The 27841-nt window shown below is 37.8% G+C and overlaps 2 protein-coding genes and 1 long non-coding RNA gene across 6 annotated transcripts; 2 read left to right on the forward strand and 1 right to left on the reverse strand.

The window, feature by feature from the left end:
- Positions 1 to 1419: 1419 nt before the first annotated feature.
- On the forward strand, positions 1420 to 2126 carry LOC120113144 (protein TAPETUM DETERMINANT 1-like). Its single transcript, XM_039133964.1, has 2 exons — positions 1420 to 1503; positions 1683 to 2126. The coding sequence occupies exons 1-2, from the start codon at positions 1443 to 1445 to the stop codon at positions 1994 to 1996; spliced, it is 375 nt and encodes a 124-aa protein (XP_038989892.1). The 5' UTR covers positions 1420 to 1442; the 3' UTR covers positions 1997 to 2126.
- Positions 2127 to 18997: 16871 nt separating this feature from the next.
- LOC120113012 lies at positions 18998 to 21421 on the reverse strand. Its single transcript, XR_005514742.1, has 3 exons — positions 20986 to 21421; positions 20774 to 20890; positions 18998 to 19493 (listed from the first exon to the last, which is right to left on the reverse strand). It is a non-coding gene; the product is annotated as an uncharacterized LOC120113012 (long non-coding RNA).
- A 303-nt stretch (positions 21422 to 21724) lies between these two features.
- LOC103697712 (pentatricopeptide repeat-containing protein At5g14080) lies at positions 21725 to 27830 on the forward strand. 4 transcript variants are annotated; one of them, XM_008779625.2, is made up of 4 exons: positions 21725 to 23436; positions 25375 to 25752; positions 26072 to 26248; positions 26878 to 27830. In XM_008779625.2, the coding sequence occupies exons 1-2, from the start codon at positions 21759 to 21761 to the stop codon at positions 25680 to 25682; spliced, it is 1986 nt and encodes a 661-aa protein (XP_008777847.1). In that variant the 5' UTR covers positions 21725 to 21758; the 3' UTR covers positions 25683 to 25752; positions 26072 to 26248; positions 26878 to 27830. The 4 variants fall into 4 exon arrangements, with proteins under 4 accessions (XP_008777847.1, XP_008777851.1, XP_038989335.1 ...); XM_008779629.2 differs by lacking the exon at positions 25375 to 25752; XM_039133407.1 differs by lacking the exon at positions 25375 to 25752 and having other exon boundaries at positions 26898 to 27830.
- The last annotated feature ends 11 nt before the right edge of the window (positions 27831 to 27841 follow it).

Consider the following 27841-nt stretch of genomic DNA (forward strand, 5'->3'; position numbering starts at 1 on the left):
GACCACGATAAAGGAAGAGAGTTAGTTAGGACTTGAACCTTATTGCTATCAAAAAAACTGCATTCAATCAATTCAATTTTATAAAAAAATCTTGAAAGTCATAGATTTGGACATTAAAAAGTTTAAAATCTAATAATATAGTTTGGAACTTAGATATGGTGAGCCAATCTAGACTAGCATTATCCACTTCATACTCAACCTCTAGAGTATCCCCATGTTCTTCAACAATCTTAGTGGGAATGTATATAAAGAGATTCAGATCAAACACTAAGAATTAGATGTAGTCAATGAAAATCAACTTCTTGAGGGTTAACAATTTAGATATATTAAAGTTATCTAAGTATGTTAAACATATCTACATATGCTAAAGTTATCTAAATATATTAGAAATATGTATAGAAATATCAAAAAATATTTTATAAAAATGTAGTAATGGAAAGGCATCCATTTATAGTCCCCATGAAGAAATACTTTAGAAAAAAATATTTAACCCCATACAGAAATTATTTTAGTGTAGTGTACAAATTATAAAGAATATTTGAAGCCATCTATTTAGAGTCTCCACATAGAGTCCTCATGTATCGGACGCTGTTAGAAATATCACCATGCATTAAATTTTTCTTAATTATTTGAGAAAAAAATGATGAAGAAAAAATATTTGAAACCACCTATTTAGAAATTTCTTAGAGGAAAAAGATTATTTTAGAAAACCTGCTTCTTAATTATTTTAAGAAATATTTTCCTCCAAGCAGAAATATCTTTATCGTTTTAGGTAATTCAAAAACTCTTTTTAATTATTTTAGAAAATGCAGTTTATTGTTCTAGGAAACATATAAACTTTTCTCAATTATTTTTTGTTAAACCTTATCTAAATTAATCTGACACGCAATTTTTTTTTTAAAAATAACATCCTAGGTGGCAATCCAAGTGAATGGAAGGTGTTGTTGCCACCGAATAGTCATTGGTTATTAAATACAATCTACTTATAAATTTATTTTTCATTCTATTTTTTAGGAAATTATTTAATCTTTGATGAAATAAATTTATATCTAGATCCAAGGACCACCACCTCTTAAACAAGCAATTGGCTTTCTCTTCTTCCGTTGTTTCCAGATACGGTTGCCGGTTGACATCTCTTCTAATTCGTTGATACGAGAAGCAAATTGTTGTGTGGAGGAATCAATATCAGGAAAAAATGCAGTCAAAAGAAGCCTGCCTTAGTCTCAAATAGGGTATTTTTATTATCTTGCCGCATATAGCATGTCGATCATTCATTTATATTTATCATTTATTTCAAAATTTAAAAACTTTCCATCTTTTTGAGAAACACATAAAAGCATTCCTTCAAAGTCCTAAATTCTCAGGCAATTTTCTTCTATATAAGCAGCCTCCTGCCTTCGTCGTTGAGCAGAGAGTCAAATATACTCACGTAAAAGATTAACATGGCAGCCGTTTTGAATCTCCTCGCAGCTTCTTTTGTTTTCCTCTGCATCTTAAAAGCAGGTCTCTCTCTCTCTCTCTCTCTCTCTCTCCATTCAGGCTCCTGCTGTTCTCCTTGATCATTTCAACCATTATTTTCGTAGCAAGATGGCTATGGTCATGGTTATAATGTTATGAAATCCTAGTCTCCACAGATATTCAAGTTACCAAGTCAGAGACTAACAGTATTGTTGTCATTGTAGGTTCTGCACACTGCACTCTATCCGACATTGCAGTGAGCCAGTCAAAGACAGGAGCCAATGTGCAAGGAAAGCCCGAGTACCAGGTAGTGATAGCCAACAATTGTATATGTAGCCAATCAAGCTTGCTCTTGAAGTGCAGCGGTTTCAACAGTGCTGAGCCAGTAGATCCTTACGTCTTCAAACCAGTGGGCGGAGGTCAATGTTCTGTCAACAATGAACAACCTGTTTTCAAAGGCTCCGATATCACATTTAAATATTCCTGGGATTCTCAATTCGACCTCTCGCCAGTTAGCTCTCTGATCAATTGCTCATGAGGTTTTTGTTTGCTTGGTGGGACATGAGATCAGACTACCTTTATGAAGAATAAAACATTGGATTTGTTTTCCAATATGTGAAAGTTGTTATAAGATTTATCTGATAAGTAAAGGTTTTTGTTGATTTAAATCTGATGAATAAAGTTGACATGCAATGGGAGTGAATCATGATTTCGTATTGTATTTGATGCAGTGAAAAACAGAGTAGTGTTGGGAGTTTTTTGCCTGATAACAATAGAAAACATTCATGCATGAACCACCCATCTTTGATCAATAGAAAATGAAAATCTTAATGATATTCCAAAAGAGAGGCTCAAAGAACTCAAAAAAAAAAAAGATTATAAACTCAACTTCAGAGTTTTGAACCAATCATTAACATTAGGGCACCAAATTTTAGAGAATATGACTTGATCCAATCGAAATGGGATAACCAAAATGATCTTAGATCACTCGTGATTCTTATCTTAGTGTAACCTAATCTCCGCTGATCTAAGATCGCCATGTTAGGTATGCAATGTTCTAGTGATTCAATATTTCTATGTATCCACGAGTTTATTTCATAAAAATATATTAGTAACCACATAAAATTTATTATAATAAAATCCAGTATATTTATTAATATATTAACAATCCTATAAAGATATATTAATTCTATAATAATTATTAATATATCTGTGCAGCATTAATAATTTATAGGACTAATAAATATATTTTCATAAAATATATTAATAAATATATTAATATTTTATTATAATATATTTTATATGATTAATAATATACTATAATATATTTGGCAATTGAAAAGATTAATTTAGGTGCTTGAGAAGATTAATTGCTGAACCTAGGAACCCATTTTAAATATCTAATTAATTTTGGACTAATTACCAGCAGTCCAGCCTTACCCAACTGGTGATCATTTTTAGACAAAAAAAAAAAAGGCATTTGGATCTCCTCGATCCTAGTTCATAAAAAACTTCTAACTAAGAAAGTGCTATTGGAATGGTTATTCTTAGCATATTCATTTATTTCATAGTTACGAGAAGATATGCCTTCATGGCATCAATTATTATCTGCCAAAAGAATGATAAACTTCCATCAACTATTGGATCTACTCAATACTAATCCATTAAAAACTTCACATAGTCGGTGTTGATTCTAGCCCCAATATGGGGTCATATCAAACCCTTTCATAGTTGTTAAGAAACACTTCTCAATTGTTGGCTTTTCTATTTCCCCTCTAAAATTAGGACAGACTCCATCTTCCTCACCACAGAGAATCAAAGACAGCCAGCATGAGAACCACCCTCAACATCTTCTTAGCCATTCTTCTACTTTCCATCACCAATGGGGTAAACAAATATTCTCTTCTCTAGCCAACCAGGCTCAAATTTATATCTGTATGATCTCATTTGATCTTCTAACGTGTTCGCGGTCAATGTAGGTTGCGCAGTGCCATAGTGTATCGGATATTGCCGTCAATCAGGCGAGCATCGGCAGTATGGTCGAGAGGCAGTCGGAGTATGAGGTGATAGTGTAACAACTTAGAACCTTACCTAACATAGCTAACCAGATGGTATTATTTGAGTTCGTTAATTCTATATAAGTATGAAAGATTTATCCTACGAATAACGGATGTGGAACTATTCTGTTTGTTTTTTGGTGTAATTGTCATAAAATGAGAGCTTTTTCTGTTGTATTTGACGGTTGACATCGGTCAAATCTAATAAACAAGGTTTTGGAGAGTAAAAACATACCTGGCCAATCACGCTGGAGTAGACTGCTGCCAAATATGAAAGTGGTGAATTAAGCATGAAATGAACCAGTTTGCAGTATGCTTATGCTTCATATTGTAAAATAAAGAAGCTATGAAGCTCGAGTATGAAGTTCTCATGGCTTTGTCTTCAAAACTTTGGTAGTTTCATATAACAATATACCTCAAACACATATCTGCAGAAGCATCAACATATCATACATCCTGGAAGTAGGCAACACTAACAGGGATGCATGTACCGGTGTCCGATCAATGGAAGGCAAACCTTTTTTTTTTTTTTTATGAAGAGGGAGGCAAAGCTACTCGGCCTTTATTAGAAAAGAAAGAGTTTACAGAAACTATTTATAAAGAATTTGCATTAAAAAAAAAACATAAAAGAGCAATAAATTTTTTTTACAAAAGATAGTGGTTTGTAAGGAGACATGTTAAGTTATTCAATAAGCTGAACAATCTCATAAGTGATTTGAAGAATCTTTGTATCTTTAGTATGCAACTATATGAGCTCTATATCATGATGTGAATCACCTTTTTCCTAAAAAATAGATCAACATTTCTTAATGTGTGGCGCTAATGCTGCAAGATTATTCTAAAATTTGAGATGAAAAACAAACATCTTCTCTGAACACAGATCAATGAAAGGCAAACCTTAATTTAGGCAGTCGTGATGGTACAAAATTATTCTGGAAACCATGCATTCACTAATATCTATTATGAATATTCATGTGCAGGCTTGCCTACTTGTTATTCCCTATTCTCTCTTTGTAACCTGTTCCAGTCCCTCCCCTCCTCCCTTCTTCTACCCTGGCCCTCCTCTTAATCTTCTCTTTTTGTGCTTCTATTTTTGTCTAATTATTTCATTTCTTAATGGATTCTGGGTGCACTTTGTCAACCCTATTCTTTGGGGAAAAAAAGAAAAGAAAAGAAAAATAAGAATAGAACAGAGACTTTTGTCCTTTCAGCTTAGATTCTACATTAACTCAGACCATAGACCCTACATTTCTCATCAAATTGCAAGTTTGAATTAACAATGAGATGAACCAATATGCGCTTTCATATTGTAAAAGAAAAAAGCTATCAAGTTTGATTCTGAACTTTCAGGGACTTGTCTTCAAAATTCATGTAGCTTTACATAATATGGAATTTTTTTTTTGTTCTTTGGTGCCTCATGGATCGTATGAATTTTAACAAAAGGAAGAGTCCATAATACATGCAGTCCATTATCTTTAATTCGAAGAAGCTTACACATGGACATCCAGGAAAAGGTCAAGTCAAACATGGAAAGATGTACGAGTACCAATGGAATGAAAGCTTGAAAGGTTGTCAAATATATAGTATTATTTGGCGAGATATCCTGAGCTAGTGATCACTAGATCACCAACACAAACAATTCTGAAAAGCATTTCATACCTGAATAAAATGAGGGATCATTAAAGAAACTAAGAAATGGTTGTGCATCGGAGGTAGCATTATAATTCATCACCATCAAGCAACTTTCGTCACCTAGGACCACCACTGCACGAGCTCTAATGGCTGCTTCACGATATTCAATTGTTTTATTTGGCTAAGTTTTTGAAAAGCTTGAAAGCATTTTCTAATCCTCTAAAAATACTTTTCAACCAATATATCCCGACCCTTAACAACAATCTCAAACCACATTCTGACCATCTGAAAAGATTTATAATCATAAGCTCAAAAGCTCAACTAAAGATTGAAAAAGAAGAACGAATACTTGATGGATGTTGCTGCCATCTAATAAAATTTGGTGGAAGAGTACATCCATCCTCACTCTCTTGCAGGGATTTCTCCAGGAAATTATATTGATGGATATTGCTGCCATCTAATTAACTTGGCCTACCAAATAATTCACAAAAAAATCCAAAATAAAAGAACGATACTTTTGGGATCAATCTACAAGAGGGACCAGGAGGAGGAGAAATGGTCGAGGATTTCCACCGGGGAACGGTATTCTTGGCCACGGTGTTATCCATCAAGGCATCCACTGCTGACGAGGCAGGATTTTGTTGCCAAAGATTGGTGACCAACAATGTATTTTGCTTCCTTATATCCGTAGTGACTTTGAGGACCTTGAAATAATTAGTCCATCATCTGCCCACAATTTGCAGTATCTACGCAACAAGTGAAACAGAAATCCAACAACATGTTGTAATGTACATCATCCACACTACTATGACAACTTCATCCGGGACGGCTAGAGACATCTGGGACTTCCACTTCGTTGCTGCAGTGCCCAGATTCACTTTTGTCTCTTGGGAGCCCCCGCTCCCCAGCCATCTTAAGATGAATTTCAATGACAATGTGTTGGCAGATGGAGACAGAGGATATATGAGTTTTGTGATTAGGGATCACAACTCCAAACTAATTGCCGTGGAAGGACGTCGCACCTGTGACATAACAGCCATTGGAGCGGAGCTTAGGGCAGCATGGGAGGGCATTACCTTCGTGAGGCATATTCTAGAGGCTAACAAATCTTCCTAGAAGGGGATTCAGCGATGGTGGTCGAGTGGATTCGGAATGAGGAGTAGAGGGGCGATGGTCACCCACTGCTCAGAAATATCCGTCGGATATCGAGAGACTATAACTCATTTCAGGCTGCTGATGTCTATTGGAAGGCGAACAGAGCTGTAGACTAAGTTGCCTCCTTCGCTGCTCACCACTTAGAAGAGGTCCTTTGGACATATTTTGCAGCCTCCTGCTCAGCCTTACGCCGTCTCATTTTCATCGACTTTGTTGGTTGCACTCACCCTAGAGCAGTGTGAGCTGCCATTGTACCAAAAAAGTAATAATAATAATAACTCGCTCAGTAGAACACAATTATTTAAGTTCATTTTTCTAAATTTTAGCTAGATACTGCAAAGGCCATGCCGCGAGGTACTTGCCATTAGTGTCGAGTCACACCCGAGGGCTGATAGGTGACGGGCGTAGCATCGACGTGGCCGGGGACCCGTGGGTCGATGGCCTTCCTCTACGGCTTTGGCCGACTATGGTTAGTGTCGAGGCTGGGGAGGGTCTACTGGTCTGTGATCTCATGACTCCCGGGGCGGCTGGCTGGGATGAGATTCGGTTGGCTCGTTACTTCGGGCAGCATTTGGCGGAGCGGGTCCGCTCACTCTCTTTCCCACAGAGTGGTGGACCTGATGTACGTGTGTGGAGGTCCTCGTCCAGATCCAGGGTCAGGATGAGCGATCTCTCCCGCATCCTTAGGCGGGAGTACGAGCCTGGCCCAGATTGCGTCTGGATCTGGCGATTGGAGCTTCACCCGAGGGTAGCTTTGTTCCTTTGGAAGGTGGTCTGGGACCGTCTTCCTATGAGAGCTGTACTTGGAGGTCGAGGTTTGAGGATCCCATTGGTGTGTGAGGATTGTGGTGTGGCCGAGACGGTGGACCATGCCCTGTTTCAGTGCTCATGGGCTAGGAGTACTTGGCGTCTGGCAGGGGTCCCACAGGAGGTATGGCGCTGTAGGGACCTGTTCTTACAGGCCATGCGTCAGGGCTCGGAGTCCCCGGCGCTTCGTCAGGAGGCTGTTCAAGCGAGCTGCACTGCCTACCAGATCTGGCTGGCTAGGAATGCTCGCACCTTCGGCGAACGACGTATGTCGCCGCGATTTGTGGTCGAATATGCACGCGTTCAGGCGACAGAGCTGTGTTACACCATCCCTGTTGAAGGGACCTTGATAGCTCGGGACATCTGGGGTTTCCATTCTGCTTCGGCAGTTTTCCGTACGGTGTTTTTCACCTGGGAGCCCCCACCCCCGAGTTTGTTGCCCAAGGTGACAAGCCAAGAGGGGGGGTGAATTGGTTTCTTTTAATTTTAACTATCTTACTTGTGTTAAATGATGAGTTAGTGAACTTAAACAAATCACAACAACAAGAAGTATAGTGGTTCGGTGCTCTCCTTAGCACCTACGTCCACTCCCCAAGCGACCCCTTGGGAATTCACTATAATCCCGCGGATTACAGTTGGATTGTTTTCCGGGCTCACAATCCAAAAACCTTTACACTTTGGTTTTCCGGGTTCACCAAAAACCTATGTTGGTTTTACGGGCTCACCAACGAACCTTTGTTGGTTTTACGGGCTCACCAACGAACCTTTATAATTGGTTTTCCGGGTTCACCAATCAACCTATGTTGGTTTTACGGGCTCACCAACGAACCTTTACAATTGGTTTTCCGGGTTCACCAATCAACCTATTCCGTTGGTTTTGCGGGCTAACCAACCAACCTTTACAAGTAGTTTAATAAACAAAGGAAGAAGATTTAAACTCCTAGATGAGCAAATATAACAATATAATCTACAAAGAAGAGTTTAGAGAATAGTTATCGCTTGATGTGACTTCTCTCTTCTTTGTCAAGGATGCTTCACTCTTCAAGGGTGGAAGGAGCTCTTAATGACTCTTGGAATCTGCTCAACCACTTTCTTTTTACTCTTGAATGAAGCTCTTGGATGAAGCTTGCTTTGCTAGGGTTTTCTCTTGAATGCACTTGATGTATTTTCCAAAGCTTGCTTCCTCTGATGAATACTCCCTCTTAAATACTTCTCCAACCTCCAAATAGTCCTTCCTGACCGTTGGATTGAAGAAACTAGCCGTTTATAGCCGTTGGGAGTCCAAAAAGCACTTCTGCACAACTAGCCGTTATGCTGCTGCCCGTGCTTGGGTCGACCCAAACTTTTCTTGGGTCGACCCAAACCACTGTTCATCAGATTTGGGTCAGCTCAAACTTTTCTTGGGTCGACCCAAACCACTGTTCATCAGATTTGGGTCAGCTCAAACTTTTCTTGGGTCGGCCCTCTCAGAACCACAGAACCTTGCATTTCAGCCTTCCTTCACTTGGGTCGACTCAACATTTCTTTGGGTCGACTCAAGGTTCAGTTGGGTCGACTCAACTTCTTCTTGGGTCGACCCTAACAGGGTTTCCAGAGAACCTTTTCTGTCTTCTGTTCTGTCTTGCCTTTGGGTCGACCCACTCAGGGTTTGGGTCGACTCAAGCTTGGGTCGACTCAACTTTATCTTGGGTCGACCCTCTCAGTAAATCCAGAGAACCATTTTCTGAGTTGTTTGAGGATCTTGATGTTTGGGTCGACTCATGCTTTCCTTGGGTCGACCCAACTCACTGTTCATCTGTGCCATTTTTGCAGAAGTGTGCCAAATACTTTCTTGATGTGCCGGGTCGACCCAATCATCCTTTGGGTCGACTCAATCCACACTTTGCTGCATCTCAAGGTTAGATTCATTCATATAAACAATGAAATGTATCTATATCAATTTATACAAATATACTGAGAGTAATAGACTTATAAATGAAGTATCGATTTAACTTATAACATACTCTAGATAATTGCTTGTTAATCATCAAAATAACACTATCATCCTCAATCTCCCCCTTTTTGATGATTACAAAATAAAGAGTATGAGCCTATTGATACTTATCTTAAAATCAGTTTTTGAAAGGGCTTAACTTGCTGAATTTCAGCTTTTCATATATAAGAGTGAAGTCTCCCCCTATATCATTCAGATGTTGCCAATTTGACTTTTTGAATTGCTCCCCCTTTCATTTATAATTCATTAAAGATGAAACTCAAAAAATTTGAGATAAAACATGAGTTTCAGGTTATGTATCGAGGTGTGAAAGGTGCGTGCCAAATTCTGAAATTCTATGTGCCAAATTCTGAAATTTGATAGGAATTTTTTATTTGATCATTTTCATTGTTGCAAATTGCTCCCCCTTAGATGTATATGCTTTCCTATATGATATTCAATTTGGTACAAGTTATTTCTCTTTTCTTACACAATTTCTTATTTCTTTTCCTTTACTTCTCCTCTTATTACTCTTTTCTTTACTTCTTCTTTACTTCTCCCCTATTACTCTTTCTTTACTTCTCCCCCTTTTTGTTATCATCAAATAGGTGCATGAGAAAAGACACAATAAATAACAAACATTCAAACTTCATTGATCAAAATAGGAACATTTTAGTACATTCATGCCAAAAACAAAAGCAAATACAATGTTCCTTAATCAAAGTTTAAAGATACATGATCAACACAAAATACATATGAGAATTAGATACATATCCTAGGCTCTAAACAAGATCGTGACTCTCCCGGATCGCTTGGCTACGACTCTCTTGGGTCCCATTTCTCCAAGATCTTGAAGTAATCTATTGTTTGGAGATGATTGGAGAAGATTTGAGAGTAGGGAATAGGATTTTCGGAAGAGGACAAAGGGTAAACAGTGCCTTAGATAGCTCACGGGTCCCCCTTTTAACAGTGGGGTCCCGACGTTGGGTCGACTCAAGAAATTTCTTGGGTCGACTCAACGTTGGGTCGACCCTATTCTGGGTTGGGTCGACCCAAGTGCAGAATTTTTCTTTTCTCTTCCTTTTTGCTTTTAAACATTTTCCTTGCTTCCAATCCTTATAAATTCTTTCTGGGACAATGATACATGAGTAAGGAATCTATAGATAACAAGTTTGACTCATGTTTCATGGATTTTTAGAAATTGGAGGAATGTATCATGAGACTACTTGCTCCCTTTTATATTTCTTCAATAAAAAGGATCACATATGCCTAATTCCCTCCTTAGCGTGCAGAATCTATCTTCACTCAAGGATTTTGTGAATATGTCGGCTAATTGTTTTTCAGTGCATATATGCTCAATACATATGTTTCCATTTTGCACATGATCCCTAATAAAATGATATCTTATTTCTATGTGTTTGGCTTTAGGAATGAGATATTTAGGATGTAAGCCAGAAGTGATCTCTAAATGTAGATTCCAAAGATAGTTTTGAAATCAAGTGTAGATGGAATCTTTTTCAAGTTATTTCAAGGAGTATCAAGAATAATATTCAAAGAAAGCACGAATGAAAATCCAATACCCCCTTTTTTTTTAATATATTAAGTATATAGCAACATGAGAGCAATCTAATTAATTTTTTTTTTTTAGAGTATAGTATAAGAGCAGATAAAGATCAAAACTTATATACTCGAAAAATATAAGATTATGTTGAATCCTTAATTCTTAATGATTTCAAAGTTCTTTCATGATATAAAAATATTGGAGCATAGATACCAAAATATGAATTTATGCAATGTAGGATACATAAAATTCAGAGCTTTGAAAGTTCTTTTATAGCTCTCTTAAAGACTTTCTTTTACTCCTTTAAAGATCATAGCATCAAAATCAATTAAAATGAATTGGCTCAGGATTGAAACACTAAAGTGCAAGCCAATAAGAGCTCATTAGTAGATTCCAAAGTAAATTTTCAATACTAAGACAAATGGAATCCTTTTCACTTAGTTTTCAAAACAAGTGATTTACCAATTAAGTACAGATGAAAATCCAACTTTCAAAAGATATTCAATGAAGCACAAAGTTTAATACCACTTTACATTTAGTATTCTTTCTCTCATCTTTAGTTGTAAATTTACATGATTAAGTTCTATATGATCTCTCCCTCTGAAATTTTCTTTCTCCCCCTTAATTAATCATTCCATTTGAGAGTTTTAGAATTTGAAGATAATGTTCAATAAAATTGTCAATCTCGAAAATATATTTTATTTTCATAAGACTCAAGGTTTGAGATAAGACAACCTTTATAGAACTCATCTCAAGGTATAAACTTATTATATAATTAAAGCAACTCTTGCAATATAAGGAGGTTCATCAAAATCAATCCATAAAATTCAAGGTATGCATCAAATTAAAGTAACTTTAGGATAAGATACTGAATATCTAAAGCTCCCCCTTAAAAGATGCATTCTTCTTTAATTATTCTTATCTTTTGTTGAATTTCAGATTTTAATGATAAACGTGAATAAAACTGAAACTTTATGATATCAAGAATGTAGAGTGATCTAGAATTATTCAAAATTTATAGCAATCACTCTTTTTAATCTTTTAAGAACAAGTTATGCTTCCTCTTAATCTTTGAGAAAATGTACTGAAATATTAATCAGAAAATGATTCATTTGAAGCTCAAATTCTTTCAAAAGTAGTTACATTTTCTTTCCTATAAGAATTATTGAAGTGAGTTGAAATATTTTAAGCTTTAGGATCATTAACTCTCTTCTTAAAAATAGCTTTTCTTTTTAATGATAGAAGCATTTAATTATGTAGGAGTGTATATTCAAAATATTAATTTCTTAGTCATAGTTTTTCAGCAATGTATATATGAAGCACCATAAATCTTTTTAATATCAAAATAATATCATATGTTTAGAACCATTTATTTGCAATCAAGATCATTGAAAAACACATCATTTAGACCAATTTCAGTACACTTATAAGATAAAAAATGATATGTTTCAGATGCGTATCGGAGCAAACAACCAAGGTATCCAAAGTAATTCTATTTTTCTTAATCCGTAGTTTTCATCTAGAAATCATATTGAGTTATTCCCCAAAATGATGCAATCATTGAAGTATATAATGAAAGTTACAAAAATGCAACGATAGAAGCATTTTTAAATTAAGTTTAAGCTTTTATCCTTAAGGTGTGTTTTCAAGTGATCGAGACTTCATTTGGCTTTTCACAAGCTTTTTATATACTTTCATTTATCTTGTCATTCATTTCCTCATTTTTGAATTTCTTCCTTTAACCACTCAGTGAATATTCTAATCTTCATTTCTTTTGGTTTTACTTTTCTATGCTGTATACTCTATTTGCTCCCTATCCGGTGGAGTTGGAAGGGGCACGAGGACTACCACTAGCCTCCCTCTTGTGCCGTCCCTAATATGCCCTACACCGAATAGTTGGGTCAAATAGTGCCGGGTACTACCACTAGCCTCCCCATTGGCACCATCCCTATGATGAGCAATATAGAAGGGTTAAAATGTTCACTTCAAACTTTTTCTGTAATTAATTACGGATTTTATCTCTTCCAAAAGGAATATTCATATTAGTCTCACAAATGTGCCAAATATATTATGCTTGTTTTGCTTTTCCTAAAGATTGGAGTATTTCCTTGAATAATTGTTCATTTTCTTTTCTTTATATCTCTTTCTTTTTATTATTTCAAGTAATTACATGAAAGAGCAGAATAAAAAATTAATCTAATATGCTGCATATAAATATATACCATGCAAACAGCATTTTCATTATGCCCAATGATTCATAGCTTATCACAAGTTATTTTGAATTAGAGGTTTGAGGCATAAGCTTGTGTATTTCATGGTTATGCATTATATAGGAAAAGGTAGTTTAATCACACCATGAAACAATTATTACTAGCATGAGAATGAAGCATGATATCAAGATGATCAGCAATTAAAGGTTTAATCATGCTACCATATAATTTCAGACTATTGATTTTGCTCAACTAACTCGCAAGAGAAGAGTTTAGATTACCAGTGCATTTAGCATTCTTCAAGCCAAATACCTTTTAGATTCTTTACACCCTTGGCTGAAGAAAATCTCTCCCTTTTTTTTGTTTGCAAGGGAATGTTTATTGTATCTTTCATCGATGTGTCCTTCAAGTTGAAATTTCTTGCTCATAAATTCTGTATCATTAGCAAAATCTTTTTCTTTTCTTGAAGGCAATTCATTAGGTTCTCTAGGATACAAAAACATTCATACAACATATTTCTTAACTAGATGACTCAACATGAGACATGACAATAATTGAATTTGAGTCACTTTACTCAAGAGATTGCCTAAGTATAAGCAAGCACAAGTCACTTGAACTAAAGAGATAACTTCATTAAGTAAAATGGTTCAAGGACAAGCATGTGAGGCAATAGAAAGATTCATTAAAGTTAAATCAAATTTTTTTTTTTTTGTTTTCAGAATCAATTTAACTTAGATTCTATTTGCATAAGATAATTATCAATAAGACGTGCTAGCTAAGTTTTAATCAAATTATCTTAAACAGTTGTTTCTATCAAAATTCAGATTGTTACATAGAATCAAAATGATAAACTACATTCTCAATAAAGGATCTAGTTTTAATAAGAATAGTATGAATTGATATTTCTACAACTAGTATCTTTTCATTGAATTTTCAATATACATTGCTTGAAGAGTGATATCCAAAGAAATATTTGTTTTATCAGATTTGACATTATTTTCATAAGAACATATCAAGCATGACATGTATGACTGAAAAATATAAAAGATATACAATATATCATTTTCTATTTTTCAGAAGATCAAAAGGAGTTTTCTAATAGAAACCATATGTATGACAAGCAATGATGATAGCTTTTAACAGAAATCATTTAAGTAGATGACTATCATACAACATTGTCTTTTTCATTTCTTCAAGGATTCTATCAACCCTATTTTATTTATGGTGTTCTTGGTGTAGAAACAATTGTATTTAATATTATTTTCTGTGCACAACTTAATAAGAAATTGGTTTTCAAAACTATGCCATGATACAATTTTATTTTCATAGTTTGCAAACCTTTTTCATTTGAACCCTTTTTGTGAGTTTGTGCCAATGCAGAAAATATTTCAATTTAAGTGCCAAGAACAAAGCCAATGTAAGCTTTTGAAAAACTCAATGATGTAAACAACATCTTTAGATTTAGAAATTATTTTTTTTTTGTTTGTTTGTTTTCTTAGTTAACATGCGTAGCAAACTTTTACCTTGCAGAAATTAATCTAAGTAAGTCAATGACAAGGTCTTTTGAGACTAAGTACATACTAGCATGAGTTAATGCCAAAATAAAGGTTTCTTTAATCTTGGTATTCATAGTGCATATATGAGACTTATAAAGCAAATCATAATACATTTCAAATAATCATATAAGGAATGAATGGTATAATAACATGATGAATTACATTCATACCTTCACGAAGGATAACCTAAGATTTCATAAGTATTATGCTCAATAAAGTTTTAGCATGAAATCAGCATCAACCATTTATATTAGAGAAGAAATTTAGATTTTGAAAAACTTAAAGGAGAAGGTTATACATATTCATTCATTGTTTTCTTATTATCATGCAAGCACTAGAAGAATTTTATGCTAAGATCGTTGAGATAAAAATTCAACATATGAGGCATTTAAGAACTTTGATGCAGAGAGTATCGTAATTTCATAAAAAGATAATTTTGATACACGATGTAGAATGTTAAACCTTATACTAGATTTAATGAATAAATTGAGACTTATTTTTAATTATGTGTCAACGCACCCATTTGTATGAAAGTTTCATTTGTTCCATGGGTAGCTTGGCACACTTATATCTACACCCTCATATTTTCATTTTGGGTACCCAAGCTTGCTTGGGTCCTTGAGGGTTAGTGCATATGGTTCCTTTTGGAACCCAAATCTGTTTAAACGTAATAACTTTACCATTTGATTTATTCGTATTAGAACCATAGGTAAAGTTTTTATGCCCAATCTTTTTATGTTTGAAATAAGTTATCTTATTTAATGGTTTGCTTGGCGAATTGATAACCTTTTTCTTTAGGGGTTTATTGTTGAGCAAAGAAATCCAGCCAAGTCTTGATTTATCAAAAACAGCATGTTGACTTTCAAACATCGTTTTTAATCTTTCTGAACTTACAGTGAATTTGTTAATAAAAGATTTCAATTGGTTAACTTCTTCACTTAAGTTTTGATTTTCTTTAATTAAATTCTGATTTTTCTGAATCAATTCTTCTGAATTTAATCTTAAGCGTTCATTCTCAGAATTTAATTTGTCTTTCATTTCAGCAGTAGAATTTCTTTCCTCTGACATTTTCAGATGTAGCCTTTTATTCTTTAAACTAAGCTTCTTATTCTTTAAATTAAGCTTCTTGTATTCTAAGTATAAATCAGAAAATGCATCATGAAGTTCATCAAATGTAAAATCAGATTGAGCTTCAGTATGTACTTGATTTTTGAATGAGAAATCACTTTGTATTCGAGTACATACCTCATCTTCATGTGCCACAAAGCATAGATTTTCAATTTCAGTTTGCTGCTCTTCTTCTTCGGAGCTAGTTTCAAATTCACTAGAAATGTTAGTGCATTCATATTTAACTTCAAGTATACTCCATATTTCCTTAGCAGTCATGCAAAAAGATATGTTATTAAGTTCACTATCATCCAATGCACAATATAGAATATTCATGGCTTTTGCATTTTGCTGAGCCATTTTCTTATCATGATTAGCATTTGTATGTAGCCCATTGACTATGATACTCCATAAATCATAGTCATGTGCTTGAATGAAAATGCGCATGCGTGCTTTCCAATGTGTGTAGTTTATACCATTAAATAGTGGAGGTCTATCAATTAATTGTACCTCACTCATAGAACATCCCACTTGGGTTGTCATGATCTTTAACTCTTGATTGTGAGATCAATAATTACTATTGGAGCACCTTGCTCTGATACCACTTGTTGCCCAAGGTGACAAGCCAAGAGGGGGGGTGAATTGGTTTCTTTTAATTTTAACTATCTTACTTGTGTTAAATGATGAGTTAGTGAACTTAAACAAATCACAATGCAAACAACAAGAAGTATAGTGGTTCGGTGCTCTCCTTAGCACCTACGTCCACTCCCCAAGCGACCCCTTGGGAATTCACTATAATCCCGCGGATTACAGTTGGATTGTTTTCCGGGCTCACAATCCAAAAACCTTTACACTTTGGTTTTCCGGGTTCACCAAAAACCTATGTTGGTTTTACGGGCTCACCAACGAACCTTTGTTGGTTTTACGGGCTCACCAACGAACCTTTATAATTGGTTTTCCGGGTTCACCAATCAACCTATGTTGGTTTTACGGGCTCACCAACGAACCTTTACAATTGGTTTTCCGGGTTCACCAATCAACCTATTCCGTTGGTTTTGCGGGCTAACCAACCAACCTTTACAAGTAGTTTAATAAACAAAGGAAGAAGATTTAAACTCCTAGATGAGCAAATATAACAATATAATCTACAAAGAAGAGTTTAGAGAATAGTTATCGCTTGATGTGACTTCTCTCTTCTTTGTCAAGGATGCTTCACTCTTCAAGGGTGGAAGGAGCTCTTAATGACTCTTGGAATCTGCTCAACCACTTTCTTTTTACTCTTGAATGAAGCTCTTGGATGAAGCTTGCTTTGCTAGGATTTTCTCTTGAATGCACTTGATGTATTTTCCAAAGCTTGCTTCCTCTGATGAATACTCCCTCTTAAATACTTCTCCAACCTCCAAATAGTCCTTCCTGACCGTTGGATTGAAGAAACTAGCCGTTTATAGCCGTTGGGAGTCCAAAAAGCACTTCTGCACAACTAGCCGTTATGCTTCTGCCCGTGCTTGGGTCGACCCAAACTTTTCTTGGGTCGACCCAAACCACTGTTCATCAGATTTGGGTCAGCTCAAACTTTTCTTGGGTCGACCCAAACCACTGTTCATCAGATTTGGGTCAGCTCAAACTTTTCTTGGGTCGGCCCTCTCAGAACCACAGAACCTTGCATTTCAGCCTTCCTTCACTTGGGTCGACTCAACATTTCTTTGGGTCGACTCAAGGTTCAGTTGGGTCGACTCAACTTCTTCTTGGGTCGACCCTAACAGGGTTTCCAGAGAACCTTTTCTGTCTTCTGTTCTGTCTTGCCTTTGGGTCGACCCACTCAGGGTTTGGGTCGACTCAAGCTTGGGTCGACTCAACTTTATCTTGGGTCGACCCTCTCAGTAAATCCAGAGAACCATTTTCCGAGTTGTTTGAGGATCTTGATGTTTGGGTCGACTCATGCTTTCCTTGGGTCGACCCAACTCACTATTCATCTGTGCCATTTTTGCAGAAGTGTGCCAAATGCTTTCTTGATGTGCCGGGGTCGACCCAATCATCCTTTGGGTCGACTCAATCCACACTTTGCTGCATCTCAAGGTTAGATTCATTCATATAAACAATGAAATGTATCTATATCAATTTATACAAATATACTGAGAGTAATAGACTTATAAATAAAGTATCGATTTAACTTATAACATACTCTAGATAATTGCTTGTTAATCATCAAAATAACACTATCATCCTCAGAGTTTTCTCAAGGTCAACTTTGATGGGTCTGTCTTAGAATGGTGGCACACGAGGTGGCGCAGGTTTTGTTATTCGGGACCCGTCTGCCAGGGTTGTGGCTGCCGGTGGCAGTCAGTTATTTGACACTTCGGTTCCGAGTGCGGAACTGAGAGCAGCCTGGGCGGGCCTTCGCCATGCCCGGTATGTCTTACAGGCTAGGTCCATCATCCTGGAGGGTGATTCAGCCACTGTCATCAGTTGGATCCAGGGGGTCCAAGGGATGGCGGTAGTGATCATCCTTTGCTTCGTGACATTTGGGCTATGGCGAGGGATGGATGGGCCTTTCAGGCCAAGCATATTTACCGTGAAGGTAATGGTGCCGCGGATTGGGTAGCTGCGTATGTAGCTTGTCATTCCGGAGGCACCTTGTGGATTGATGATGGGGCGTTGCCTTTGGCACTTCGAGGTATCCTATTTTTTGACCTTATTGGGTGTATCGGTTCCCGTCGGGTATGATACCCCGTTTTAGCCAAATAATAATAATAATAATAATAATAATTAAAAAAAAAAAGGCCATGCCGTCTCCGTGCGGAACAATTTGAAATAAAAAATAACAATTGGTCCCTCTCAGGTCTCCTTATTTTATTTCTGTCCCTTCTTGTCGATCCTCTCACCTAGGGGTGGCAATCGGGTCGGGTCAGATATAAACGTGTCGGGTCAGATGCAGGTCGGGTCAGAAAATCATAAATCTAAACCCGACCTGTTTATTAAACAGGTCAGAAAATCACAACCTGAACCTGACCTGTTTAATAAACAGGTAACCTGACCCGACCCGTTTAACCTGTTTAATAAACAGATAACCTGTTTATCCAATCCGACCCGACCTGTTTAACCCGTTTAACCTATTTAATCCGTTTAACCTATTTTCTAAATCGAATAGTCATCCATTAATGCTGCCATTTCATATAGACATAATGAATAAAAATCAGGTAAGCTGCCCATTCAATTACTGCTATATTACTATTTTAAAACAATTTTTGCAACAGTTTTTGGATTTATACATACTTCATAAAGACATCCAAACACCCATACAAAAGGAATTTATTAAGTATCAAAGACAAAATGCAAAAGAGGCGCAACAAGGATCTGCCGTAAGGAAGGTTCTAGCCAGATTATGCCAGCAAAAAAGAACCAATAGTAGAATAATCCCATAGCTAACAACTTCAATCATCCACGGCGAAAGCAATATCCTGACAAGCGAATGCATGCATATGTTGGAATCACTAGATTATAAAAAGCAAACACTGCAGGAAAAATTAATATGATAGACAGCAGAAAATTGAACAACTATCATTACAACCCAAGTCAGTAGGAGCTTCTATTCTAAAGTATACAGATTTCTTTTAAATACGCCATGCATCAATCATAAGAAACACATTAAGGTCACTGCACACTGTAAACGGTAGCAGAATCAAAAGCTTGCATTGGTCCTTTAAAATATTGCTCCATATCTTCTGGAAGAGCCTATATTCTTCAACAACCAACTTGCTATAACCAGAGGTTCAAATCCCAAACCACAACAGATTCAAACAAAATGAACAACCAATCCAAACATGCCCGCTTCCTTCCCTAACAAATCCATCAATTCAGTCCATGAATGGGCTTAGAAGAGCTTGTAGGGTGATGAAGCATCCAAGGGGTGGATGAGATAGGTGAGGACTAAGGCCACTAGCATCAGCACATAGGCAATTCCTTGGTCAATCGATGTCCCTGCATAGGAGCAAAGAAACAAATCATTCAACGTCATCAGTTCAAACTAAACACCATGGATATCGGTGACTCTACAACAACTAAAGATAACAAAGTGGATAGTCCAAGTCCATGATCATGATTCATTTCAAGCTTCTTGATCATGGTTGAATTTATAATGATTTAAGAAAATAAGGTACACAAGCATATTCAGAAATGTTATACAGTATAATACACCAAATATCGATGCCACGTAAATAAATTAAAAATTACACCAAAAAATTGTAATATTTTCACAAAATTAGAGCTTCAATCATTTGAAATAGCACTATAATACACAAAGAAACTAGACATATATATAATCAAGAGATAGTAACATCTTAGTGTTTTTCTTAAACAAAGGTAAGACTATAAATCCTAAAATATCTATGTAAATTAAAAAAGTACAGCGGCACGAAAGTTGATGTAACCCTAATATGATTTCTGCTAACTGATTTTAGTTGCTGCAGTGAATCTGAAATCAAGCAACCATGAATCTGCTCCATCCAAGAACAGTGACAATAGAACCAGATAAGACAAAGAACATCAGAGACACCACAAGAAAAAAACATTGGATGCATTTATGCAATCAACACTAACTTCATGAAATAAAATCTCAGAAACAGAAATCAATCAGCTCCAGAGAACAGCAGTGAAAATCTCGTCAAACATAAAGTACTATATTTATTCAAAGCTATTAATATTCAGAATTAATACAAGATTCTGTGGTCAAAAAAGAAAACAAAAGAGAGAACAAATAGTAGAAAAACAATCACACAAAATTTCAAAGAAATAACTGGAAAACATAAACCACACCCTGTTTCACCAGAGAGAATACCATGGTACAGATTCAAGAAAAATGGTTGATATTTTCAAGAAGAAAGCTTTTTGTTAGAAAGCTTTTGCTGATACTTAAACTTGATATCTTCATTTCCCAATATCAAAGAGATGATTTTTGATGGGCTGTGAAGAAGAAGAAGAAGAAGAACAGATCTCCTTTCCTATCCATTATTTTTTTGGGGGGTGAACCAACCCTTCTTTTAATCTATAATGGATCACAGACACAAATATGTTCGTCTTCTATACTACAAAAGAAAATATGAATCAACTCCAATGAGAAATGAAAACATAAGGTACATCATTAGATCCTAGATGACCGGTACATCATTAGATCCTTCCATATCTCCAGACAAAAATGGAAAAAAAATTACAAAAACGAAGAAGAAGAAGAAGAAAAGAGCAGAAGCAACAAAAGCACTTACAACTGCAGATCCCCTCACGGTAGATGAGATCTATTCTCCACAATAAACCAAATGAGAATCCACCACCAACTTCATGACAATCCCCTGGATCACCAAGTAAATGAGCGAAACTTCATGCTGGAGCACAAGCATCCAAAATATATGAGCTTAAAATGACAAAAAGCCAAAGCATAATCAACCATCCGAACCCTAAATAGATGGATCTTTCTTACCTCGGTAGAGCAGAGGATCCGACCTCGCGTCGATGAGATCAAACCCGAACCCTAAATAGCTCGCACGCACGGAAGACTTCGAACAGAAGAGGGAGAGGGAAGGCGATGAGAGCCAAAGAAATCCCAGGGAGAGGGAATAGATGAGATCTTCTTCCTTTTCTTCTTTTCTTTTATTTTGTTATCATGGGGTAAAAGGAAACAGGGGTTAGGGGGGTGTGATGTAGCCACAGTCGCCATTGACGGGGAGGAGGAAGTAATCGGAAGGGGGAGGACCGGAGGAGATGGGCGGAGGCGGAGGAGCGGAGAGGGGAGAGGCCGAGAGGGACACTGAGGGAAGATGGGAAGAGAGCTCGGCGGCGCTTTAGACAAACCCTAAGTCCCTAACCCTAAGCATACCTCGCGGTGAAAATTTGAAATCGGGCCGAGGGGAGTTGGGCTTCACTTCTCAATGCGATGCGGGCCATGCGGCTGACAGTTGGGCCGGCTTAGGCCTTGTGGGTTATAGCCTTTATCTTCTATCAGCCCAACAGTTAAACGGGTTATACGGGTTAAACGGGTCAGACATGTAAAACCTATATCCGACCCAATTAATAAACAGGTTAAACGGGTCAACCTGTTTATGACCCGAACATGTTTAGGCCAAACCCAAACCTGTTTATGGCGGGTCGAACACGGGTCGGGTTGGCGGGTCGGGTCATATTTTGCCACCCCTACTCTCACCCCGCTTAAAAGTTAGAAATTAAGCTTCGGGTGCCGTCCCCCAACGGCCGGAAATGGCCCCTCCGCCGCCTGCCGTCGCTACCGCCGCCCGCCGCCTCAGCCGCGCCCTCCTCTCGGCCGCGAAGCCCTCTCGGTCCTGGACCCCTGCCCTCGAGCAAACCCTCCACCGCTTCCTCCTCTCGCCTCCCCATCGACCAGCCGCCTTCCCCCTCACCCCGTCCCTCGTCGCCGCAGCCATCGACCCCCACCTCCTCCGCCACCACCCACTCGCCGCCGGCCTCTTCCACTGGGCCTCACAGCAGCCGGGCTTCTCCCACTCCCCGGAGTCCTTCCACTCCCTCCTCAAATCCCTTGCCCTCTCCCACCAGCCCCACTCCCTCCAATCCCTCCTCAAACTCGCTAGAGCCCGAAAAGTTCCTCTTTTTCCCTCTTCCTACCATCTCGCCATATCCTCGCTCTTGTTCTGCGGCAAGACCCTTGAAGCCGCCGAGCTCATCGAGCAGGCTACCGCCGACGCCGGTGAGGACCTGCCCTCAGCGATATACAATTCCCTACTCGCTGCGGTTGCCTCCGATGGGTTTCTACATCTCGCAAGAAAGGTGTCTGATAGAATGCTCAGGAGAGGCATTAGGTTTAATGATGTTGGTTTTGGTGTTTACGTTGGCAAAGTTTGTAGAGTGGAAGAATTTGATAGAACTTTAAGTTTAGTCGAGCAAATAAAGCAGCGATTCTGTGAGATTAATGGGTCGGTCATTGCTGCTTTGATTGTAGATGGGCTTTGCCGGGTGGGGAGGATTGAGGACGCTTGGCATGCTTTGGAGGAGCTTAGAAGCCGAGGCTGCAAACCTGATTTTATTGCGTATAGGATAGTTTCAGAAGGATTTAGAGTGGTTGGTAGGGTGGAGGAAGCCATGAAGATTTTGAAACAGAAGAGAAAGCTTGGGGTGGCACCGAGAGCAAATGATTATAGGGAATTCATTCTTTCTTTGATATCAGAGAGAAGAATCCAGGAGGCGAAGGACTTGGGTGAAGCAATAGTGGGAGGGGATTTTCCAATTGAGGATGATGTGCTTAATGCATTGGTTGAATCGGTTTCGGCCATTGATCCTGACTCGGCAGTCTCGTTCTGCATGTACATGATTGGGAAGGAAAGGTTCCCAAGCCTCACAATGCTGTGCAATTTGAGTAGGAATCTTTGCAAGAATGGGAAGAGTGATGAAATGTGGGATGTGTTTAAGGTCCTTTCAGAAAAGGGTTATTTTTCAGGGGTGGGGCAGTACAATGTGATGGTGTCATTTCTGTGCAAGGCAGGAAGACTGAGGGAAGCCTATGACATGTTTAAGGAGATGAAGAAGAAGGGATTTGGTCCTGATATTTCCTCTTATAATATGGTGATGGAAGCTTGTTGCAGAGAGGACCTTCTACGCCCTGCTAAGAAGCTATGGGATGAGATGTTTGCGAATGGGTGTAGTGCAAATCTGCAGACTTATAATATCCTTATCCGAAAATTACCAGAAGCTGGGCAAATTGATGAAGCTCAGCACCTTTTTCATCACATGTTGGAGAAAGGGGTCCCCCCTGATAATGTTACCTACACATCACTCATCAAAGCTTTGTGTCTGGAAAAGAAGTTAGAGGAGGCAATTGAGATCTGTAACAGGTCCATGAAACAAGATGTTGTACTTGCTGGTTCCACATTGAATATGCTAATTCTTACTCTCTGTCAGGAAGGTATGTTCTTGACCAAATATGCAGTTTACATGTGCTGTTTGATGTTTCTTCCTACTTGTCATATATGACATATTTATTCATAAACTATATGTTGCTTGAATTTATAGATTCTTTATCTTCACTTTTATTTTTAATTTCTTAAACATTATTGGATATAAAACTAGATGAGCTTGCGGTAAGATTTAAGTGTTCCTTCTGAAAGCAAAATTGTTCAACACATGGTCAGATGTTCCTGGCTGTGCCATGTACTACTCCAAACTTGGAGAAAAGATTAATCATAAAGATAACCAGCAACATGCCTTACCAAGCCACATGTGCTTGGTTTTATATATTATAATTTATATGGTAGAAAAGGACCCAAATATATGCTAAATATGGTGACCCGTATGATAATTAGTCTTTCCCTTTAGAATTAAAAAAAATAAAATCTTTAGACTGAAACACAACATTCTTTAGATTAATGATGGTAGTTATACATCAGATGCCATTCTAGATATGCAAGTCAGAGCTCATAACCATAACAGGAACAGAAAAATATTATATAATTTTGACTTTTCTAAGCTGTGAATGCGCAGAAAATATATATTGTTGCACAAGTTATATAATCTATTCTGTAATGTGCTTTAGGTCAAAATAAGATATAAAGATTACATAATTCAAAACTTTTTCACAGGTCAGTCAAAATAGATTTTGACCTGATTGTGGATGTCAGTACAATTCCTCCAAGTGCTTTTAAATGATGATCCATTTACATATGTCTATCACCACTTCTAGCCCTCTTTATTTTGTAATTAGAATTTTTACATGTTGATTTATTGAAGTTCAAATCCTCTTGTTCTTCACAGCTAATGATGTGTCCTCTGTTGCTGAGTTCTTTGAGTTCAGGAGGTCCATAATATTTCAGTAGACTTTAAGCTAGAACTTGCAAACTTGGTGCAAAATTCAAATACTTGTAGGAGTTTGGATGGAGTTGATGCATGTGACACTTGTCAAGCCCAAACAAGACCATATAGGCATACAAATTGATCTTAATCTTGATGGCAACCCCAAATTTAGTTTGCAAGTGGGTGGGCGAGCAATGGATGGATAGATAGCCAAAATTAAGTTTGCAAGTGGGCAGGTTAGCGAGAGAGATGATGTGAGTGCAAACATTGTTCAATTGATTGGGAAAACATTAGAGAATGTGATGTGGCATATTTGAATTGTGAGCATGAGAGGGATAATGGCAGCAGCACTAAGTTGCTGGTTATAGTGTAGGACAGCAGGCAAGATAGAGGAAGTGATCAGATTTACTAAGATGAGAGAGGAGAAACTGATTGGGAGGTGGTGGTGGGTGGTTGATTGATTGCTGCATGCATCCTAGAGCAATAGAAGATTAAGAGAAAGGTTTCAAAGTAAGAAAAAAGAACATTAAACAATTGAATCTTGTAGCTGAAGTATCTTTTTATCATTTTTAATCTTCAGATATGGCTTAGTCTAACCTGCTCATTGTTAATAAGGCCTTGACAGGCAATCAGACCAAGGCCAGTTTAGAAAGCAAGAAATAAAGCTGGCCCATGAGCTTGTGTTACTCAGTCCTTATCTGGACTTTGTGAGTTTTGGCTTGTAAAGCGCTGGCACCTTTGGCGCGTCCTAGTCCATTGACAGCCCACAAGGTGTGGATTTTACCATGACATCAAGCCATAAAAACTGATAAACATGCATCCAAAATAGCCTTCTTGACAGGAAGCTGATGTATTCTTAAAGAAAGGCCAAAATGTGGTCCGTTGTGTAGTACACCAGGTCCTCCAACCATCATTCTCATGAACATGACTTCCTGAATGTGTAGTAAGATGCAGGATTAGTCAAGTCAGTTGATGTTGGTTGTTGTGTTTGATCACGTAAGGTTCAATGTTTGTGTTCTTTTTGTAATATTTGCTTTTCCCCCCATTTGTACAGGTAATTTTGGTGCAGCTTCTTCTGTGATACATGGGCTGCCTTCTAATATTGAAAACTCTGACTCACATGTCATTTTGCTAAAGAGCTTGACAGATGCCGGAGAAGTTGAGATGGCTATTAAGCACATAGAATGGGTCGGGAATAACTCTCCTTTCAAGTTACAAGCAATATTAGATGAGCTTTTGTCATCTCTTTCTACAGCCCCAAACCTAGAGCCTATTTTGCAACTTCTTCGAACAATGCACGACCATGGCCTTGTTTCTGACAATAGTCCATGGGCAAATTTGTTGGACGGCTATTTCATCTGAACCGAAGTATCCTTTCGGATTCTTGGACTCTTTAAATTGCAGGTCGAATGTTTGTTCTATGTAAGAACAGGTAAAGATTTATCCAGCACAAGATTTTCTTGTGTACTTTAAGGATGATTGCACATATCAATTTTTGGTTATTTGGTAACTGATATAATTCTTTACCTTTTTCTGCGAATTCGCAATGCTTATGTTTCTCTACTGAATTCTGTCTTTATGACATACATTGACAAGAATGGATTTCCCCTCTCAATTTTTACCATCTCAGTTTCGTCATGTGTCGAGTTTCTGATCCATGTCTTCCTGTCAGTTGCTAAGTATTTTTGCTTGTAATTCCATAAATAAAATCCATTAACGCTTCAGCTAATCTTGGTGGGTGCATGATGCAGGACCGAATGGGGACTTGACCAGTTGGAACCACGTTGTACCTTTTAATAACTTGCTCTTAGGGCCTATAGAAGAGCTTGATTTCTTTTATTGAAAAGGGAAGTTCTATAGAAATTAATGGCTGATGTTATTCTGCTTGAGGCATGGATATGGTGGGTGACCAGTTGGCGTCCCACAAGGTAATCAAGCAAATGATTTTTTTTTAATACCTGAATAAACCATGCTTATACATAAATATGAAACAAGTTGGGTTTAGCTTTTTGTGTCATTCAACTTGGTTCCCATCATGCATAGCACCGATTCTGTGATTGCATATGCTGCAAGTCACCAGTCATATGTTAGCATCATTCCAAATGCTACTGAGTTTTAGTGCAACCTAAAAGACCTAAAATTCAAACTGTTACATGATCTTTATTGTAGAACTCTGATATGCACGTAATAATATGGCTTTTCCTTTTGAAGAAAAAAAAAATAATCTGGCTTTTCTTTTTTAAAAACAGAGACTTAGGATCATGAAAAATATATAAAAATAAAAAAAAATTACCATGGAATCACTGCTGTTATTTCATTCATAAAAAAAATAGCATTTGTGGAGGAGGAGGAGATTCGCATGAAAGATCATTTGTGGTGCAATCCTGTCACCGATGATCTTTTAGCTCTCCCAGAGGCTCCTAATCCCACAGAACCCCGCAATCATTCTGTTGCATTGGGCTTCCGTCCTTCTACCAGAGAATATAAGGTCTTTCGAATTTCTTTTCCTCCAAGGTTTCCTTTACATGATTATGTGCATTATCGTGCGTTGGTTCAGGTTTACACTTTGGGCTGCAGTGCATCATGGATAGAAGTCAAAGTTTTGGTAGATCCCATAAGTATTCGGCAGGCCGCTGCATGTTGATGGACAGATATTCTGGGAAACTGATGGAAACTATTTTCCAGGGCAACCTCATATCACATCAGTTGATGTGGAGAGTGAGACATGCAGGATGCTGACGCTTCCGAATTGAATTGAGTTTGGTCCAACAATTGATGACAGCAATTACTTCCATTCAAGTTTGCTGGAGGTGGAAGGGCGTTTATCTGTCGTTGGTCATGATCCATCCCATTCCATCGTATACTTGTTTGTGCTCAAGGATTGCAACCAGTATCATTGGGAATGGTGATACACTTTCATCATACTCCTACCGCGGCTGGCAAGGAGCAGGAGAATTCCGAATTTCCGTAGGGTGAAAAGTGCATGGTACTGTGATTGGGATTCTATTTCTTTGGGTCCATTGATTGTGTGGTGCTGTATGATACTCGATGACCTGCCTTCAGGAACGCGTCAAAAGGAGTACACTGTGATGTTACTTGCGAGCCATTCAGGCCGAAATGGGAGCTATGTGGGGGCTACAGCCTGAGCTTGGTCTCTCTGAAGAGATTTGGTTCTTGCTGGGGGGAGCCCAGCTTCTGCAGCAGCGAAGCTCTTTCGGCGGCCAGGCATTGCTTGCTCTCTGATGGGCAAGACATGGTAGAGGCGTTGGATGCTATGATAAGACAAGCAAGCAGTGACTTCCAAGGTTGTTCCCTCAAGGTGGCTCCGTCTATTGTTGAAGGACCATCTGAAAAGAAGCTACTTATAAGGAAGTATTTCTCTTGAAACTTTATTTGTATCATGGAACTTCTTCCTGACATCAGGAGATCCTGCATTGCATGGAAAGTCGACACAACCGTTCCTAGCAATCCTCTCTAATTTTTATTAATTATAGTTTTCTTAGCAGATATCAATTATCGTG

Source organism: Phoenix dactylifera, chromosome 14, assembly GCF_009389715.1.
Source record: "Phoenix dactylifera cultivar Barhee BC4 chromosome 14, palm_55x_up_171113_PBpolish2nd_filt_p, whole genome shotgun sequence".
NCBI classification, from domain to species: domain Eukaryota; kingdom Viridiplantae; phylum Streptophyta; class Magnoliopsida; order Arecales; family Arecaceae; genus Phoenix; species Phoenix dactylifera.